The sequence below is a fragment of the Mugil cephalus genome, chromosome 7 (assembly GCF_022458985.1).
Source record: "Mugil cephalus isolate CIBA_MC_2020 chromosome 7, CIBA_Mcephalus_1.1, whole genome shotgun sequence".
In the NCBI taxonomy this organism is placed as follows: domain Eukaryota; kingdom Metazoa; phylum Chordata; class Actinopteri; order Mugiliformes; family Mugilidae; genus Mugil; species Mugil cephalus.
Genome location: NC_061776.1, coordinates 28,162,810 through 28,181,926, shown reverse-complemented (window position 1 = coordinate 28,181,926; position 19,117 = coordinate 28,162,810). Strand labels below are relative to the sequence as shown.

At 39.6% G+C, this 19,117-nt stretch overlaps 1 protein-coding gene across 3 annotated transcripts in view; it reads right to left on the bottom strand.

The window, feature by feature from the left end:
- LOC125010773 (E3 ubiquitin-protein ligase RNF31) overlaps window positions 1–19,117 on the bottom strand; it is a 66,664-nt gene that overhangs the window by 20,286 nt on the left and 27,261 nt on the right. For all 3 annotated transcript variants that reach the window (XM_047589585.1, XM_047589584.1, XM_047589583.1), the window contains 10 exons: window positions 17,974–18,145; window positions 16,826–16,959; window positions 16,237–16,409; window positions 11,105–11,329; window positions 10,827–11,012; window positions 10,554–10,721; window positions 9,336–9,521; window positions 7,036–7,242; window positions 6,763–6,936; window positions 506–604 (listed from right to left, as the gene is read on the bottom strand). In XM_047589585.1, the coding sequence (XP_047445541.1) occupies window positions 506–604; window positions 6,763–6,936; window positions 7,036–7,242; window positions 9,336–9,521; window positions 10,554–10,721; window positions 10,827–11,012; window positions 11,105–11,329; window positions 16,237–16,409; window positions 16,826–16,959; window positions 17,974–18,145 (1,724 nt within the window). The remainder of the gene's footprint in view (window positions 1–505; window positions 605–6,762; window positions 6,937–7,035; window positions 7,243–9,335; window positions 9,522–10,553; window positions 10,722–10,826; window positions 11,013–11,104; window positions 11,330–16,236; window positions 16,410–16,825; window positions 16,960–17,973; window positions 18,146–19,117) is intronic.

Genomic DNA, 19,117 nt, shown 5'->3' with positions numbered 1-19,117 from the left:
TGAACTAATGTCACATGTGTGTGCATGTGAGAGAGAGCATAGATCCTGAACAGCTTCTCATTCGAATGGTTTTGAAACCACTGGAACAGTCTGAAATCAGTTTAACCTGTGATCAAATGTGAGGACACAACCTGTTTCTCTTGCAAGACCCCTCCCGCAGAAAGTAGCACAATTAAGGTGTCAAAGGCACAGTCAGTGATAACCCATATAAATCAGCCTAATTTTAGTAACCTCCCACCTGTTTGGATTTCCCCTTTCACCTGCGCTCTTTGAAGCCTGAAGATTATCAAAACATCTCAGCAAACAGGTCAGCAAAATGTAAGAAATTATTGCAGCTGTGCTTGCACTGGTTGCTGCACACCAAGCAAAAAACAAAACAAACAAAAAAAAAGAAGAAGAAATGTGATGTTATTGAAATGTGTACTGTGTAATGTGTAAATGTGTAATCTGTAGTGTACTTAAACATAAATAATAACCTGAGAGTGTCTCATGGTGTACTACTCACATGACAGCACCAGAGGAACTTGGGGTCCTTGATTAGAGCCTGTTCTGTCAGCTTCTTGTGGAACAGCTCATAGACTTCTGGCTCCAGACAATCTCGGAGCTGAAACACAAATAACAATAACACAATCTAGAAATCAGTTGGGCAGAGACATACACAATCCTTAAAAGGACAACAAGAAAATATACAAAATGAAGAGTGAACCAATCTGTCTGTGAAAACTCTGGTATATTGTCTCTGGAGCAGAACAAAGTCTGAACTCATCCTTTTCAGTTTAGTGACTCGGCATCTTGAAACACAAACCCTGAGTTATAAACCAGAGGTGTGACATTGAAAAGATGTGACTGCAAAGCACTTTGAGTAGCAATAGGTAGAAAAGTGCTATAAGCAAGATTATTTACCATTTACCATGTAGTGTTTTTGAACTACAGCTGTACAGTTGGAAAGAGTAATAAATCAGTGGACATGCCACTGGACAGATTAGTCAGTATTCACAAGGGACGAAATTGATACAATTGAAAAATAGAATAACATGAAGTACACTATAGTCGCACTTGGTCCTAAGCAACTCTTTATCATATAAACTCTTTTACAAATACAATAGTAAGTTCAAACTGCTCTGCATTGTACTTGATCAGTGGCCTCCATCTCGTCCAGTGAGTTAATGATGTAACTTTTTAGTATGTGCCCAACCAGCTGGTGTGCACTGTGTTAAATACCAGTCAAAATTTTGATCACACCTACTCATTCAAGTTTGTTGTTTTTTAAAATTGAATTTGTTTTACAGTTTAGACATAGAGAGGTCCGGGAGCTGACATCGACCTGCATTAATCACAACATCACCATACTGGCAGGAAAGTTGGAGAAAGTCAAGCAAGGCAAGTCAGTAGGCCCAGACTGTGTAAACCGCTGGGTAATGAAGACCTGCGCTTCACAGCTGACTGGCATCCTGCACTACCTGTTTAACCTGTGTCTGAAGTTCCACACGACGATAATCCTAATTCTGCGAGCGCAGAGGAGATAGTCCTCAAAGATTATCAGTGACTCTGGATATGGAGGTAAATGTTTGAATTTTGCAGCAACAAATCTCAAAATGATTTGGGACATAATGGAGAAGTATGGAACAGAAGAACTGTCATATAACATGATTTTATTGATATCCATAATCATATTGTTCTGGTATGTCACATTACATACCAATATACAATGTCTGTGGTGCTGAAATGGCTGTTTGGATGCGGTATATTATGTGTGGTGACTTTTAAATTGATTGCTGTGTATTGGGTGTGTGCCATTCACTTCATGAGCTGTGCACTGTGTTTTTTATTGTTGTCACATTATTGTTTATTGTATTTTATATAGTGAGATCTAGAACACTGCTGTTTGGTATGATAATATACTGCATGTCATCAGAGTGGCATTGTCTATGTGATGGCATTAGTCAGCTGCAATTGTGTTGTCAAGAGTAATTTTGTCATCACTTTTGTTGTCTGGTGCTGTGGTCCCCTCTCTCACTTGCTACTGCGTTTTTGTTGTTAGGGTATTGATTACAGTTTTTTTGGATTGCATTATAATATTTTCCTGTATGGCCCCACCAGAATTTCCAAACCAAAACCGCCACTGGCTGGGAAACTTCTGGACCTGGCGTGTGTGTGGAGTTTACTTGTACCTGTACATGTAGCACCCACCTAGACCAGACCAAGTACCCGTACCCCATAGCAATGACATTCCTTGATGTTTAAAGTGTCTGCCCCCCCCCCGCCCCCCATGTCCATTCTCTGATGAGTGAGAACTGTTTTGGAGGCACAGGGGAGACCTACACAATATTAAACAGGTGGTCATAATGTTATGCCTGAATGGTGTATGTGTGTATGTGTAGGTGGACATTTCAAACCTTTGTGTTACTTATTTCTGTGTATAAAAAACTACAGAAGGTTTTGACGACATAAAACAAAACAACAACTGAAAAACAGTACCTCAGGGTAACAAGAAGCCATGTAGTTCAAATTCAGACTTCAATGATCCACAAGGGAAATTACCACATAAGTCTGTAACTATTATTTACTTTTTGTGGCCAAACACAGCATTGCATTATATGTAATATATCTTTCTTATTTTTCATGTTCTTATTTTTATTCTTAAGTCCAGCCATATGTACACATTGCTAAATGTTTCTGCTGCTGTTAACAATGACAATTTCTCCATCGTGTGATGAATAAATGCATATCTTATATTATTAATAATGTTCCTCATTTCAGTAGTCATTGGGCCTCTTAACCCTGCTGGTTTAATGGCTTTTCCAGTTTATCCAGTCCACCTCTATCCAAGTGAGGAGTAAAATGTTTTTGCATTGTAGGGCAAACAAATGCTGCCTTGGAGATGACAATGACAAAAACTGTAGGGTTAGCAGTTCGATCCCCGGAGTGTGCCACATGCCCAAGTGTCCTTGAGCAGGACACTGAACCATCAGTTGCTCCCAGTGCAACTGGCACTGGTGTATGCTTGTGTGAGAGGATGGGTGGACGGGTGTAAAAGTGCTTTGAATAACTTCAAGTAGGTAGAAAAGTGCTTTATAAAAGCAAGACCATTTACCATTTTTACTGGAATCCTGTTTCAGCACAGGGACCACAGGTATTTAGCCAACTTCAACTGTATACTTTGGTCAAAGTCATGGTCAGCTAATACACTGTGTCTTGTGTCTACACAAGTGTCTTCATTTTAAATGCAGAATGTTATCCTGCATTTAAAATAAAAAGATACTGTAAAAACTGTGTTTCTGACTGCTACACTGCTCCTGGGAAGGAATCTGTCCACTGCTTTTGTGGGTTTTCCAACTTGTTTATTCGAAACCATGATGAGGAAGACAGCTTCTTAAAAGAAACATTGTGCTTGTATGGCAAGGGGTTCAGTAAAAGGTCTTTGACAGATTGAAGAACTCCTATCCACCACTACAGAATATAGTACAATACACAGTGAACTTGGTGATAAGCTACTACAGGTTCTTCATCCATTTTCAGCAACAGATATAACAGCTAAAATACAGTAAGTGCCGAAGGAGAAATACACTCAAATGTACACGCATGCACAATGTTGCATCAGTACAACTCCCATTGTACCTGCGCATGCATAGGTTTGACATGCAAAGGTCATTGAGACAACATACATGCATCAGTGCAGAGTTATATGGATTTGAGTGTGTTTATGTCCAACTATGTTGCTGCTCTATTAAAACAGAGATAACCCTGCATCAGTGCTAACACAGTTGAACAGATGCTCTTGTTGCTGTTCAGCCACACTGGGACTCAAGAAGCTGATGGCATCACGATAATGGAAAAAAACGAACTGACAAGAATTGGTAAATCATGCTTTAAATAAATTCTGTATTGTCTTCCCATTTCAAACCTTGTGGCATGATGTCTTGTGTAGCCCACTTTTAGGGGTGCTCAAACACCTCTAAACTTTGTCCTAGCAAACGTAAAAATAAGAGTTGCAGTAGTACACAGTAAAATCAGCATACCCAAATTAACACTGTAAGAGTTGATCCTAACACTTTTAAAGTGTCTATATGGGTCCACACCTCAGAGTGTTTTTTTCGAGTGTTGGTACCTTTACACTAAGTCAGTGTAAATTTGACTCTTCTTGTAGTTAATTTTAACACTGCCTAACACCAACCAGAGTTAGTTTTTTTGAACACATTTATGTAGTGTTAGCAATTAACTCTCTCAGAGGCCTATGAGCGGCTATGGCTCAGTAGGTAGAGCGGATTGTTAGCGGTTCGATCCCCCGAGTGTGCCATATGCCCAAGTGTCCTTGAGCAAGATACTGAACCCCCAGTTGCTCCCAGTGCAACTGGCACTGGTGTGTGAATGTGTGTGTGCTTGTGTGAGCGAATGGGTGGATGTGTCTCTGACTGTAAAAGCGCTTTGAGTACCTTTAAGTAGGTAGAAAAGCGCTATAGCAGAGCAAGACCATTACCATTTACTATTTCGTAACTACACAAGTGTTAACCCCATAACACTTATAAAGTGTCAATATAATTCTTATATATATGTATAATCCTACAAAAAATAGGAAAGTTGTTAGTAGTTGCTGAAGCCTATCCCAGCTGGCATAGGGCGAGAGGCGGGGTACACCCCTGGTCAAGTCGCCAGCCTATAGCAGGGTGATCACTGAGACATACAATTTAAAGTCACCAATTAGCCTAACAAGCATGTCTTTGGAGGTGGAAGGAAGCCGGAGTACCGGGAGAGAGCCCACGCGAACACAGGGAGAACATGCAAACTCCACCCAGAAAGGCCACACGGACCTTCTCGCTGGGAGGCCTCAGCGCTAACCACTGAGCCACTGTGCTGCCCACAAATATTAGAACATGCAACAGTAAGGCACAATGTATGTATGTAGTGTTAGCACCACTTTAGCACACCAGTTAGCAACTCTGAACCATTAGCATCATCTTAGCACATTTTCTATCTATGGTTAAAAAGTGCATGACACATCTCACTCAGACAAAATGTCAAGCCAAACGTACCGTTTACTGCTGTTACTCACTTTTTATGTCACAGTGAGGCCAGGCATGCATGCTAACCTCTAGCTCATTAAGCAGGTGTTTGGGTGGTTAGTAACAGCGAGACGAGTAAAGTTTCCATGGCTCACCGCTGCAAAATGACTTTGGGTGCCCGAAGAGTAATGGGGATGGGGGGTTAACACTTGAGGTGTTAAATACAGAATCAGAGTTTAGAGTAAGAAGTTCGGAGTTTATATTTAAACATTTACACCTAGAGGTTTGGTTTAGTGACACTTCCTTTTTACACTTGGTTTTGACAACAACTATTTATCGACTGAGAGTTAATTGTCATGGATTAACTCTACCCAGAGTATAATTAACTCTAATAGTATATGTCTAGTTTAACACCAAGAATTCAACTCTTCTCAATTTGCTGTGTATGATCAGCCTCTCCACCTCTCTCGTTTACCCACACACGTTAGATTTGGCTGACCATCTCCTGTGAGTTACCCAACAAAGATTCAATTCAATTCAATTCAATTCAATTCAATTCAATTTTATTTATATAGCGCCAATAACAATAAAGTGTGTGGCACTGGTGTGTGGATGTGTGTGTGCTTGTGTGAGTGGATGGGTAGATGTTTCTCTGACTGTAAAAGTGCTTTGAGTACCTTTGAGTAGGCAGAAAAGCACTGTATAAAAGCAAGACCATTTGTTGTTACTGTTAGGGTAGGAGTTAGCTGACGTTTCTTTCTCTCTCTGGCAAACTAATAGTGCAAGTTGTTAATCAACTACTGTCCACAGTTTATATGGAAGCTATTGTGCTGTTGTTAAGCTAAGAGAGGATAGAATGATGTTGTCTCTTAAAGGAGTTCCCTATCTTTAAGCGCACCCCTAAGGCTCTGACCCTAGAATCACCCCTAGTCACTGGTATGCTTTTATAAATAAGGCAATACTTGGACTACTGCCTTCTTACATTTGAACCTGTACAGATGGTTGCATACTTATGCTCTGCATTCACAAGAAACATTTGTTGCTTTCTGTTCCATTTGCCCAAACTTAAGTGAGTAACAGGGCTGTTACCCACTTAAGTTTGGGCCACTTTCCACCTTCTGTATGAAATATCTTGCAGAATGACCACAAACTAAGTTAAAGTGAGTTAATTTTATGGAGTGTTTTTAAATCCAGTCTGAGTACCTCAGGCTGACTCCCCAATATACACTAGCTTTTTAATAATGTACTTCTTGGAGAGGGTCTTTCAAACTTTACCTTGATAAGTTTTTTTTCTCTTCATTATCTCAGAAAACTTCTTACACTTTAGTGTTAGGGACAAAATGCATAAGTCATACTAATTTGACAATAGTCTGCTTGAAATATCCACATACACTACTTATTCAGCAAAGAATAGGCAAAAGACATATCTGTATCACAAAAAAATTCTCTTCAGGATACACAAAGCACTAATTCAATGAGGTATAGGACATCTGTTTTTCATTGTATTGATTAGCCCGAATTTCATGTCAAGTTCAATTTAGGTGAAATACCTTTCTTGATATTGCTGATGAAGACAGTTGCCATGACAAATGTTTTTAACCACTGTGCACATAGTTCCTATATCACCAAGTCCCCAGCATTGTCTGCATCACAGGGGCACATAGAACTGCATTATGCCGCACTGATACCTCATGTCTCACATGACCACTGCATTATGCTGCACTGATACCTCATGTCTCACGTGACCACTCTGGTTCCTTACCTGGATGTCCAGGGTGGAGAAATAGCTATTGAGGTGCTCAGGATCATTGATGTCAGGCTCCCAGCAGACTGGACACACCATGTCTCTGATGTGTTTGTCTCTTACAGCAATGGTAAAGTGCTGCTGGAAACAATCACAACACACAGAACACTGGCACGATGTCAGAGACTGCATCTAAAAGAGAGAAGATAGGATTAAGAAGGTACCAAAAATACTTAATATGGTTCAATTATGTAAAATTCAATAGACAGTAAATATTTCCTGTCTATATACCTTGCTGTGCGGAAAAAACGAGAGGCAAATGGGACACTCTTTAGCCAGTACTCTTTTGATAAATTCCCTGTCATGAGACTCTCGTACAGCCTGCAGTACATCTTCCAGTGAGTAGGGGGCGCTGTGCTCGAGAAGTAGGGACAGAGCCAGCTCACAGCGACCCCAGCTGGGGAGATCATATACTGCTAGTAGCCTCCGACATATGCGCTGAAATAGAAGATTAAAATCAAAAGAAGACAGACTTCAAAAAAGGAAATGGAAAGAACATCATACGACCATAAACCTGCCATGACCAGGTGCTCCTCACAAGATTTCTGAGGAGTGAAAAGAATTATCAGAAGAGTTGTCCAAGAGCTAAAGACCACTTGTGGAGAGCTTCAGAAAGACCTGGAATTAGCAGGTATAATTGTTTCAAAGAAAACAATAAGCAATGCACTCAATGACCATGGCCTGTATGCACGCTCACTACGCAAAACTCCATTTCTGAAGAAAAAGCATTTTGAAGCTTGTTTGAAGTTGTTAATAATAATAATGATAATAATAATAATAGTAATAATAATAATGATAATAATAATAATAGTAATAATAATAATAATAATAATAATAATAATAATAATAATACATTGGTTTAATATTGTGCCTTTTCTATTGTTAAATGCTCAAAGCACTTACAATTGTATGCATTATTCATTCACTCACACTGTCACACCCTGGTAGTGGTAAACTACGTCAGCAGCCACAGCTGCCCTGGAGCAGGCTGACAGAAACGTGGCTGCCAATGTACGCCTACGGCAGGCATGTCAAACATACGGCCCGCGGGCCGGACCCGGCCCGGTACCCGTCATTTAATCCGACCCGGCATAAATTTCTGAGTATGTCAAAAAAAGAAGCGAGTCTCTAGCTAATTTCTATTAAAAGTTGCGATTTTTTAAAATAAATACAAACCAAATGCTCCCTCCGGCCGCTAGAGGGCAGTAAATGTGTAAAAGCGCTCACGTCAAGCATGCGGCCCTGACACGAGTTAGTCACAGGAAATAAACATTCGCAACGTGATGTGTCCAAGTAAAAATAAACCGGCAATCTTGGTTCACCATTCACCACTACTAAACAAGTTATCGGTCAACACACCCTTCCCAAAATGGCACTGTCAAAAAAAAGAAGAGTGGACACGGAGTGCAGAGTTTTCCAGGAGAAATGGACCGAGAAGTATTTATTCACAGAAGTGAATGCAAAACCAGTGTGCTTGGTATGTAATCAGCAAGTTGCAGTGTTCAAAGAGTTTAATATTCGGCGCCACTCATCATAAAGACAAGTATGTCATATTAAAGACAATTAATATTGTGCAGTATATTCTCAACTTCAGTAGGCCCAGCCTAGTAGTTTGATCTGATGTAGTCTAATCCTATTGCCCATGCACTGCTATAACTTTTTTATTTATTTATTTATTTTATTTTATTTTGTTTTTCTTTTTTCATTTATTTCAAAGCAGTATGACAATTAAGGCGAAAATATTTTTTTTATAGCTCCCACTTGAGTTTGTTTAGTGTGGTGAGTTGGTTCAGGTGTAAAACTGCATTCACTCAACTGTTAAAATAAACCAGTTGTTAACACATTCACGGCCAAACATGAAAAATCATTTTTTTCCCCATTGTTTTTGAATAAATGTGTTTAGAATGTGCTTAGAAAAGATCCCTTGTCATCCGTGATTATAATATGTAGGGTAGGCTACAAATGTAGGCTGAATGATAAAGCATAGTACTGAAAAACAAAGCTAAATATTTGGAGTTGACATTCTTTTGCTGATCCGGCTCACCTGAGAACAGAAAGTCTGGATCCGGCCCCAGAGCCAAACTGAGTTTGACATGCCTGATTTAAAGGCTCAGGAAACTTTTGGCAATATTCTGAGTTAAGAAGCTGATTACAGTGACACAGTGAGTCTACTAAACACCCTTTGATTAATGAATCGATATGACTTTTTCAACTGAATGACTCATAAATATACTTTTCGATGATATTCCAATTTACTGCTCAGTGCATCTGTATGCTGCAAGTCTATCTATGAGAGTATACAGCAGCATTGTATAGCATTGCAACTACAGAAGTTTAAGTAGGCCCATGAATGGACCAGTTTGTGTTCCCAGTAAACTAGTGTTTGCTTTAATAATATGTATGTTCTAAGAGTGTGAAATATAATCCCACACAACAGAAAAGATAGCGGTGACCATAATCCAAACCAACCCCCAAGCAAACAACTGGGTGACATCCCACATCACTACTGAATATACAGTCTGTCCCCTCACCTGTTTGTCAGGGTGATGGATTTCTACAGGAGGCTCTGGCTTGTCACTCCAAATGCGCTTGTGAAAGGGCTCCAGAAGGGGTCGCTGCAACAGGGCCAATGCCCCTCTCACCTCACCACTGCTCCGCCTCAAAAACTCATGACAACAGTTTTCATCACTGAAGCCCAGCCCACACATCTCTTTTACCTGAGAAGATAGAAGGAAAATTATAACATCCTCAGGCGAGACTGAAGCACTATTACTGGGCATCTCACATATATATGGGTCAAAGACGTATAAGGATTTTAAAAGTGAAAAAAAATCTAAATTAGCTGCTGTTAATAATAATAAAAGAACAACAGTACAACATCAAATCAATGTCTAAAAACCTAAAGCTACTGAATTGATTAACATGTGACAGAGGACATGTCCTGGGTAACAGAATACCTTTGTTATCCAGGAAGGACATATCGTTACCCAGGAAGGACAAAACAACTGTTTTTCCTTTATAATCAGGCACTAACTGGGTCTACTGTGTAAAACATTAGTTTAATCTTCAACACATCAATGTCATATTTCACATGAAATAGGTCATTTTAAAATTTAAAAAATTATAACTGTGTTATTAGCGTTATCCAGAAAGACACATCATGGTGATACATCACGTACCACTGAGCGAAAAGGTCAAAATATCAACATTTTAAGAGAGATTTACTGACATTGTTTTCTCTTTTGGGGTCCTTCAGAATCTGTTGGCTGATACAACACCCTGTAACATGGCTGTCCAAATCCAAATATGGTCATATAGCCACTTTATGTGTGATACACAGGAAGGACATTTGAGAATCCAAAAATGGGGACAAAAGTATTTCTTGAATAAAAATGTAAATGAGCTTAGTGTTGTTACTAAATTTGTAGGTGTCATTACAAACACCAACACAATTATGCCCCAGTGTATCATTAATGCCTTTATTAAGATTTTTGACATTTTCAGCATAATTTTGCACTTAGATCTTTAGCCCGGACGTTATCCAGGAAGGACGGTTTTGTACTTTTGAGCTAAATAGCTCCTTAAATGTTCATTTCTTACAGTAAATACTCATATGAGCAAGTAAAGTGGGGAGAATTGAGTAACAAATTGTACTTTTTAAATTTTTTTATTTATTTTTCTTATTATAAATATGCCTCGGACACCAGAATTGACATGTCTCGTCTTTGACCCATATATATATTTCTCACCTTAGTGAGTCTGTCTCTCAGAGCTTGTTTGGCAGCTCTCTCAGTGTCACCTCCTGCCATCAACCAGGCCTGCTTGGCTTCTGCCCGGGACAGCTGGATCCCACATTTTGTTTCTGCAAGGTCTACTGCTCTCCCACCATCCACAACAGGGCCTTCAAATGGTGTTTTCTGTATTGGAAGAGAGATAATGACTGACAAAACACAACTGACAGTGACAGGAATTTCAACATAGAGAAAAAAATGTAAAAAAATGTTTTATTCAACCATACTGACTGTGGGTTCAGTTATGGTCTGCTCAAGGACAGATTGTTGGGAGGATGATGCCACCAACACCACGATCTGGTCCAACACCACAGGAAGTTCTGCTTTTAACCACTTGCAGGTGAGGATGCTGCTGTACCCAGCTACCTTCATGCTTGTGTACACTTCCTCTGGACTCAGTCCTTTCTTCTCTCCATCCTGAAACAAAGTACAGATACACTCGAGTACTCGTACTAAATTATGTTTATCTGAATGATCTAGATATAATTGGGGTGATAAAGGAGACTTGCTCTTATTAACTGAATCAGTTTCAGTCCCTCCTCCTTCATCAGCTTCTGCCTCCATGAGTCTAGGTCTTCAGGAGCTGGCTTGACTGGCAGGGCTGGGACCCGTCTGACTGGAGAGGGAGGGCAGAGCTTCAAAGGGAGGGGTGCAGGCTCTGGACGAGCCAGGTCACATATTTCACACACTGTAGCAGGAGAGTAGTTTAGATAGGTGCAGAACTGACACACCCACTGGGGCAGAGAAAGAGACACAGAGAGATTAAGAGTCCATCATCTGTGTCTGAAAATTACAGGAAAATCCATTTTGGACTTGGGATTTGTACACAGACATGTCTGGAAGACCTTCGTGACAGGGTATAACTAACTTAGTTTTTATCAACAAATTCCTCCAAACAACTCTCTCTTCCTGGGGCTCTGCGACTGTGTGTCGCTCCTCAACCTGGAGCCGACAGCAGCGGTGCGTCATCATTATCCTAATGGCAGCTTTTTTTTTCCAGAAAGCTTAACTTCCCACCACACTTTGAATTCCATCAGTGAGTTACGGTAATTCAAATACAGCAAGCTTCTTTTTGTGCGCACACGGATGTTCAGGTCTTAAAGGGTTAATATTAGAATTTTAACGGGTCCAGGATGAACCGTGATTGGGTCCATGCCCGGACCAGGTCCGCCATTTGGTGATCCCTGGTCACTGACATGATCAATGGACTAGGCGCTGCGTCAACACCTATCGATGGCAGTAGTGTTATGATTACGCTAAAAAGTACTGATAACAGTATTGTTTGTCTAGAATTCTGCACCAGTACCAAACAATACTAGTATTCGGTATACATCCCCACCCCCCATACAGTTACCATGACTAGTGAAATAAACTATTCTACCAGGCTGTAAACATGTTTAATATTGCTGGAGGTCTAAGGAGATTTGCTCCCTTTTGGAGCCAGCCTCAAGCGGCCACTTGATAGCCTGCAAGTTTTTGAACTTCTGCATGGGCTTCATCGCTCAGACTCAGAGGTTTGCTGCATAGTCTACCTCGATAAGCAAGCAACAAGTGGACATGGAGAACAGCATGCGTTGCATACCATTTCTACTTTTCTGTTTAGTTGTATTTGTGTGGCTGCGTTACAGCACCACCAATAGGCTGGTGGTAGCCTATATATTGCAGCGTTTCAGCAGTAATGCCGTGTGGGTATGAACATTTCCTGACACAGTGCCATGTTTACAGAGAACTTTTCCAAAACAAAGTCAGCTCCGTTCCCGTGTGCACATGGCCTAAGTTTTGTTCATTCTTCCTGATTCTTCCTGCCAGAGAATGCAAATTCAGAGAAGTGTATATTTGGTTGACTATAGTTGTGTGGTATTGGACATAGTTACATATATTAAAAATAACAGCAAAGAAAAACATTTCTCTCTTGCACCAGTGTGTGGCTGTTTTCCTTCAAACTTGGGTCCTTTACCAGAGCCCTGGGAGCATGTACTGTACACACAGGATTGTTCTGATCACTGCAGGGACCACTGTTACCTTCATCTTCTACACATTTTCAAGTTCCTATTTCAGTCCTTGATTGTCCTTGCTCCTTATGGTCCTACTTCCTGATGTTATTATCAGTTAGGATTGTTACATCCATCATCCTATCAATTATATGAATCCACATGAATTAGTTAGTAGTTGTTTGACTTGTCAGGTATATTATGGCTATATGCACTCTCATTGTCTTAAAAACATGCCTTTAAATAAATCAAAAGAAAAATGTGTTGTTTCTGTCTTGTTTGTTTAAAAATCAACAGGTTTCATGGAAGCAAAGCCATAAACCTTTTCTTTGGAATATATTACTTTTATTTTTTGTAAAATTTATATAAAAAAAACATTATGATACGTTCATATTTTATGACATTTGCCACTTTAAATGGAAAATGTTAATCTGTATAGACGATGTGCATTGACCTCACTGCCACCTGGAGGCACAGCCCCCTGAGTGGCAAAAACAGTGTAATGTATCAGTAAATACAGCGAGACCAATAAATGTATCTTAATAAAAGATGCTAACAGTAAGAGCTTTACTGAGATGTAGCCATTCAATATTGTAACGTCAGACCAGAAGTTAAAAGGATGACAAGGAGTGATCACAAATATTCCATTTATTATTTTATTGTTATATATAACTAACTAACTAACAACTCTGACAACTGACATTAGCTAACGTTAGCATTATCATGATCGTGACAATGGCTAAGTGCCACACATGTACACACAGCGTACACATGACTACACATGTCCACCTGTTTTATGGGCTGAAGCCAAACATTCATTCGTTTTCTGTCCCTCTCTCTTGAGGGGAGCAGAGTATATCTAAGAATTTTATTTTTAAGTCATTTGCAGAACAATATACCACACTCCGACATCTCCTTTGTTTTCACCCATAAGGGGGCATGGCCTCACCAGTCACGTAAGGTTACTGTCTTCCGTGCATTGAGGTAACAGAAAGCATAAGTCTCCGTGGTTACGGCCACTGAGTGGCAAAAGTGACAGTTTGAATCATAGGCTTTAATACCATCTAAATTGTAAAATTAGTTAAAAAATGGGGAAGAGCTGTTGTGCGATTGACTGTACCAACAGATCTGAAAAGCAGTCGGAGATTTTACAGATATTTCCAACTGCCAAAGAAAAAAAAGAAACAACTGGATCACATTTAGTGTCTGGTAATACTAATTTATTCTGATGAAGTCATACTTAGTTACACGTAGTTACAGCTGACAGTAACTATTTCAGTTCCAACAATAAATAACAATAAACGTAATATTTGTGATCACTCCTCGTCATCCTTTTAACATCCCGTCAGATGCTACAGTATTGTATGGATAACGTTACTTCTTAGTAAAGCTCTTAGCATATTTTATTTAGCTATATTTAACATAACTAAAATGAACTAAAACTAACGTAAACTAAATGAAACCAAGACTTATCCACTTTTCCAAATTCATACTAGATCGAATGGATCATTGTAGAATCCAGTTGTCCTCAATTTGATCTGATAATCCACATTTTTCCTGGTTTCACTGTATTTACTGATACAGTTCACCGTGTTTTTGCCACTCAGGGGGTCATGGCCCCCGGGCAGCATTGACAACAGTGCATACCCTCTATAGTATTGCCACAGAATGGAAATCTTTGAAACTGTGCTTTTGTTGAACAAGATGGGAAGGTGATAGGATGGGACATTCAATGTAGGTAAGTATAAAACTACTTGAGATTTGGTTTAATGACCACAGGGAATTTAAAAACAAATAAGATTCAGAATAACTTTACAAGAAGACTCAATGACCTTGACAAGAAATAGCTCATTGAGCCTGTAATAACGGACTGCAGTACTCCAAATCTTAATATACCCAAAATTACAAAGCAGGTGTTGTGAAGATTCAAAAAAAAAAAGAAGAAAAAAAAAATATATATATATACAGTGGGGGAAATAAGTATTTGATCCCCTGCTGAATTTGTAAGTTTGCCCACTTCCATAGAAATGATCAGACTCTGGTTTTTATGGTTGTTTACTGGTTATGGGTATAGACAGAATATCAGTCGAAAATGCATAAAAAACACACAATCTAAAAGTTATAAATTGTTATGTATTTTATTAAGGGAAATAAGTATTTGATCCCCAAGCACAACACAAGTCAGTACTTTGTAGAGAAACCTTTGTTGGCAAGCACAGCGATGAGACGTTTCTTGTAGTTGGTCACCAGGTTTGCACACAGCGCAGGAGGGATTTTGGCCCATTCATCTTTACAGACAGTCTCTAAATCCTTCAAGTTTCTTGGCTGCCTCTTGGAAACTCGGAGCTTCAGCTCCCTCCACAGGTTTTCGATCGGGTTAAGGTCTGGAGACTGACTAGGCCACTCCATGACCTTAATATGCTTCTTCTTGAGCCACTCCTTTGTTGTCCTGGCAGTATGTTTTGGGTCATTGTCATGTTGGAAAACCCACCCACGAGGCATCTTCAGTGTTCTTGCTGAGGAAAGAAGGTTTTTGTCCAAGATGTTACAGTACATGGCTGCATTCATTGGCCCCATAATGCGGTGAAGTTGCCCTGTACCCTTTGCTGAAAAACAGCCCCAAAACATGATGTTTCCACCTCCATGCTTAACCGTGGGTATGGTGTTCTTTGGGTCATACTCACGTTTTTTCATCCTCCAAACACGGCGGGTCGAGTTAATGCCAAATAGCTCAACTTTGGTTTCGTCAGACCACAGCACTTTCTCCCAAGCCTTCTCTGAGTCATTTAGATGTTCACTGGCAAACTTAAGGCGGGCCTGTACATGTGCCTTCTTGAGCAGGGGGACCTTGCGGGCACTGCAAGAGTTCAATCCATAACGGCGCAGTGTGTTGCCAACTGTTTTCTTGGTGACGGAGGTCCCAACTGCTTCCAGATCATTAACAAGCTCCTGCCGTGTTGTTTTAGGCTGCTCCCTCACCTTTCTCATCATCATCCTCACTCCATGAGGCGAGATTTTGCGGGGAGCTCCAGACCGAGGACAGTTGATGGTCCTTTTATGGGTCTTCCACTTGCGAATAATGGCACCAATAGTTGTCACCTTCTCACCAAGCCTTTTGCTGATGGTTTTGTAACCTATACCAGCCTTGTGCAGGTCTACAATCTTGTCCCTGACATCTTTTGACAGCTCTTTGGTCTTGCCCATGGTGCTGTAGAAGTTGGAATGTAAGAAACTGATTCTTAGAGCAGGTGTGCTTTATATACATGACGAGTTAAGATCAGGAGTATTGGTAATTAGTTGACTGAGCACAGCTGTGTGCCACATGCGCACCAGCCAATCTGTAGGAGCCTGAATTCTAAGTGAATTGTTGGGGATCAAATACTTATTTCCCTTAATAAAATACATAACAATTTATAACTTTTAGATTGTGTGTTTTTTATGCATTTTCGATTGATATTCTGTCTATACCCATAACCAGTAAACAACCATAAAAACCAGAGTCTGATCATTTCTATGGAAGTGGGCAAACTTACAAATTCAGCAGGGGATCAAATACTTATTTCCCCCACTGTATATATATATGTATATATATATATATATCAACATGTGCCAACATGTGTTAACCAAATTAAATAAAAGAGTTAACTGACCTGGCTGTCAGGATCACCGGGCATACCCAGTACTGGTGCTGGTGGTCTTGGGGGTGTGATTGGTGGACGTGACAGGGTCACTGGAGGTCGTGTGGCCAAACGAGGTCTTTCACACACCTCACACAGAATACTGCTGGCTGCATTCACCATTGTACAGCTCTTACAATGCCACTCTAAGGACCAACCCATTAAAACATACAGACATCAGTTCTTTCTGGTCACATTACTGTATATGAAGAAGTCTGCAACCTGACTTGAAAACCCAGCCATATAAAGAATTTATTTTCATGAACAGGTTGTATACTAAAGTAAAAATAGTACTATTAGACATATGAGACAACATACTTTATAAGCAGGCAATGATTTACTGCAAAATATAAAGAACATTTAAATAATCATGGTATACTGAAAGAAGTCATATTTCAATTTATTTTAGTTTTTAAGTAAACAGCTATCTCCAGTGTAGTAGTAAGTGCAGAGTAACCAGTTAATTTGGTTCCATCTAATATTGAGGAGGAAACTCAAATAGTAGAAGACAAAGGGAACTGGGATTACTGGAGCTGTTGGATACACCAAAGATAACACAGACCAGTGACAGTGGCAGGTTGACATTCATCCAGTTTTGAGCTCATAGATTCCAAGCGAAGGCGCTCACACTCTACACATAGCAAATCCTGGACAGAGCTGACTTTAGTGCAGAGGAGGCATTGCCAGGTGGAAGAACTGAAACGAGGGAAGAAAAAGGAATTGTTGTAAAGTTTCCACACACTGTATTCATATATTTATTTGCACTAGCACTGTCTAGCACAGATCTTTTACTTTGAATTTCATTGTAGCCCCGACTATCTGAAACTTAGAGCAGCTATTTCTGAGGTTAATACAAATCCTGTGAAGAACCACAGCACTGTTCTGATAAATAAATTTAATCAGCAATACCATTTAATTTAATCTGCACTAAAACAAGGACTCTGAACATTGTAGGAAAAACAAGTACTCTGAATTCTCCTCAGATGGAGAATGCAGCTCGGCAGGGAAAAAAGTAAAAAGTGGCTCATCAATTCACCAGTGCCAAGACCTCCTATCTCACTAGCTTACAGTTCTTACTGTTCATACCTTGCAGTAAGATCCCCACCCCCACCCCCCGTTCGTTTTCTATCGTGATCAAAACCAAAATTTCTGATCAACCCATTTCAATTGCATGCTTAAAATAACATATGGGTTAAAGCCCCGTCCATTTCAACAAAACCCGACCCATTTCTGGGTTAAATCTCGCCCACTTCCGGTTTAGGCCCCGCCCACTCCGAGTACAGATACGGATACAGATAGATAATTCGCATGGTTAATAGATACAGATACAGATAATGCTGTACTCACTCATCCCTATTAAATAATAACACAATGTGTGTGCCAAAATCATGAAGCAGACATCAGCTGTTAAAATATTCTATTGGGCCCTAGATAATGTGAGGTTTTATTTGCATACAGAGAGCAAAACTGAGATCAGATCTTGGGACGCATTTGGATGCGCATGTTGATGCCAGGTGCACATGTACCTGAAGCTGGTCACTTCTGATCAAATAGCCCAGATCTTAATACAAGGTCTGAACAGGCCCTAAATAATTTTACTATTAACACCTAACTTCTTTTGATTGCCACTGGTCTTCCCGAGCCTTCCAGTCTTTTTTTCCTGAAGTGTTTTTTTTAACAGTTTATACAGCCAGAACTTCTGATCCTGACCTGCGACTGCTCCTGCTTTTAGATGATGATGATAATGATGTGATGGCTGTTCGATGATGGTTAACTCTCTCAGGACAGGAGTGATACAGTCTGTCACAGTCTGAGCAGAGCCCCTGGAGGCAGGTGAGGCAGTGAGCAGAGATACGGAGTATTCCACAAATAGTGCAATTCACTGAAATGAAGACAAAAAAAGAAAAAAAAATGCAATACTATATAGTATACAACAACTGTAATAGACAGTACAGTGCACTAATAATAACATATAAATTTAGTGCCTGAATACAGCATGTCTAAAGCAGGAGTCAGTACTCGCCAGCATACACCTTCATCCTGTGTAGAATCTGAAGTGCGTTTATCATGGACAAATTATGTCGAATCAACACAATATCAACAAAAATGTAAATAACGTCAAAATCCAGGAGATGCATCTTTAATTTTATTTATGTAATTTTCTCTCTTTTGGAAGATGAATTACACCCAAAATAACAGTAGAACAGAAGAAAATGGGGCAAATGTAAGACACAAACTGTGTTCAAGTGGCACTGGATCATTTACACCAGGGGTGCTGAAATTCTTCCCATGGAGGGCCAAAATTGAATTTGGGGGAGCAAGATATAACTACCATTGAGGACACCAAGGTCGCGTTCTCTGTATTTTATTTTTATTTTTCTTAAATTGTGGTATATAAACTTAAAATAAATTAAACGTGAAAACGACTGCAGGATGATGATCTTGGTCTCCCACAAAACCGTATGGTGATTTTATATTTGAAAAGCCAATTGTTTTTTTGTTTGTTTTTTTTCTTTATTTTTGAAGAGCCAAGAGTCGAGAGTTTGGGCATACATCATCAACAACACGCACTGTCGCTATGGTAACTACCACACACAAGTCGGACGCAGATTTGTTTTTTTTTTACTTTATTGAAAATTGTAACAAACAAACAAACATTTCAGCATTTCCAGCTCACATTCCTTACAAAATAATAGTATAATAAAGTTACATATATATGACATCACAACAATAGTTGAGAAAAACAAAACAAAAAACAATCAAACTAATGATAAAGAAAATAAATTTTAGTGACAGATCTCGTATCCCATGGATTAAAATTATAGTTAGAGTGACAAATTTTTAACAAAACATT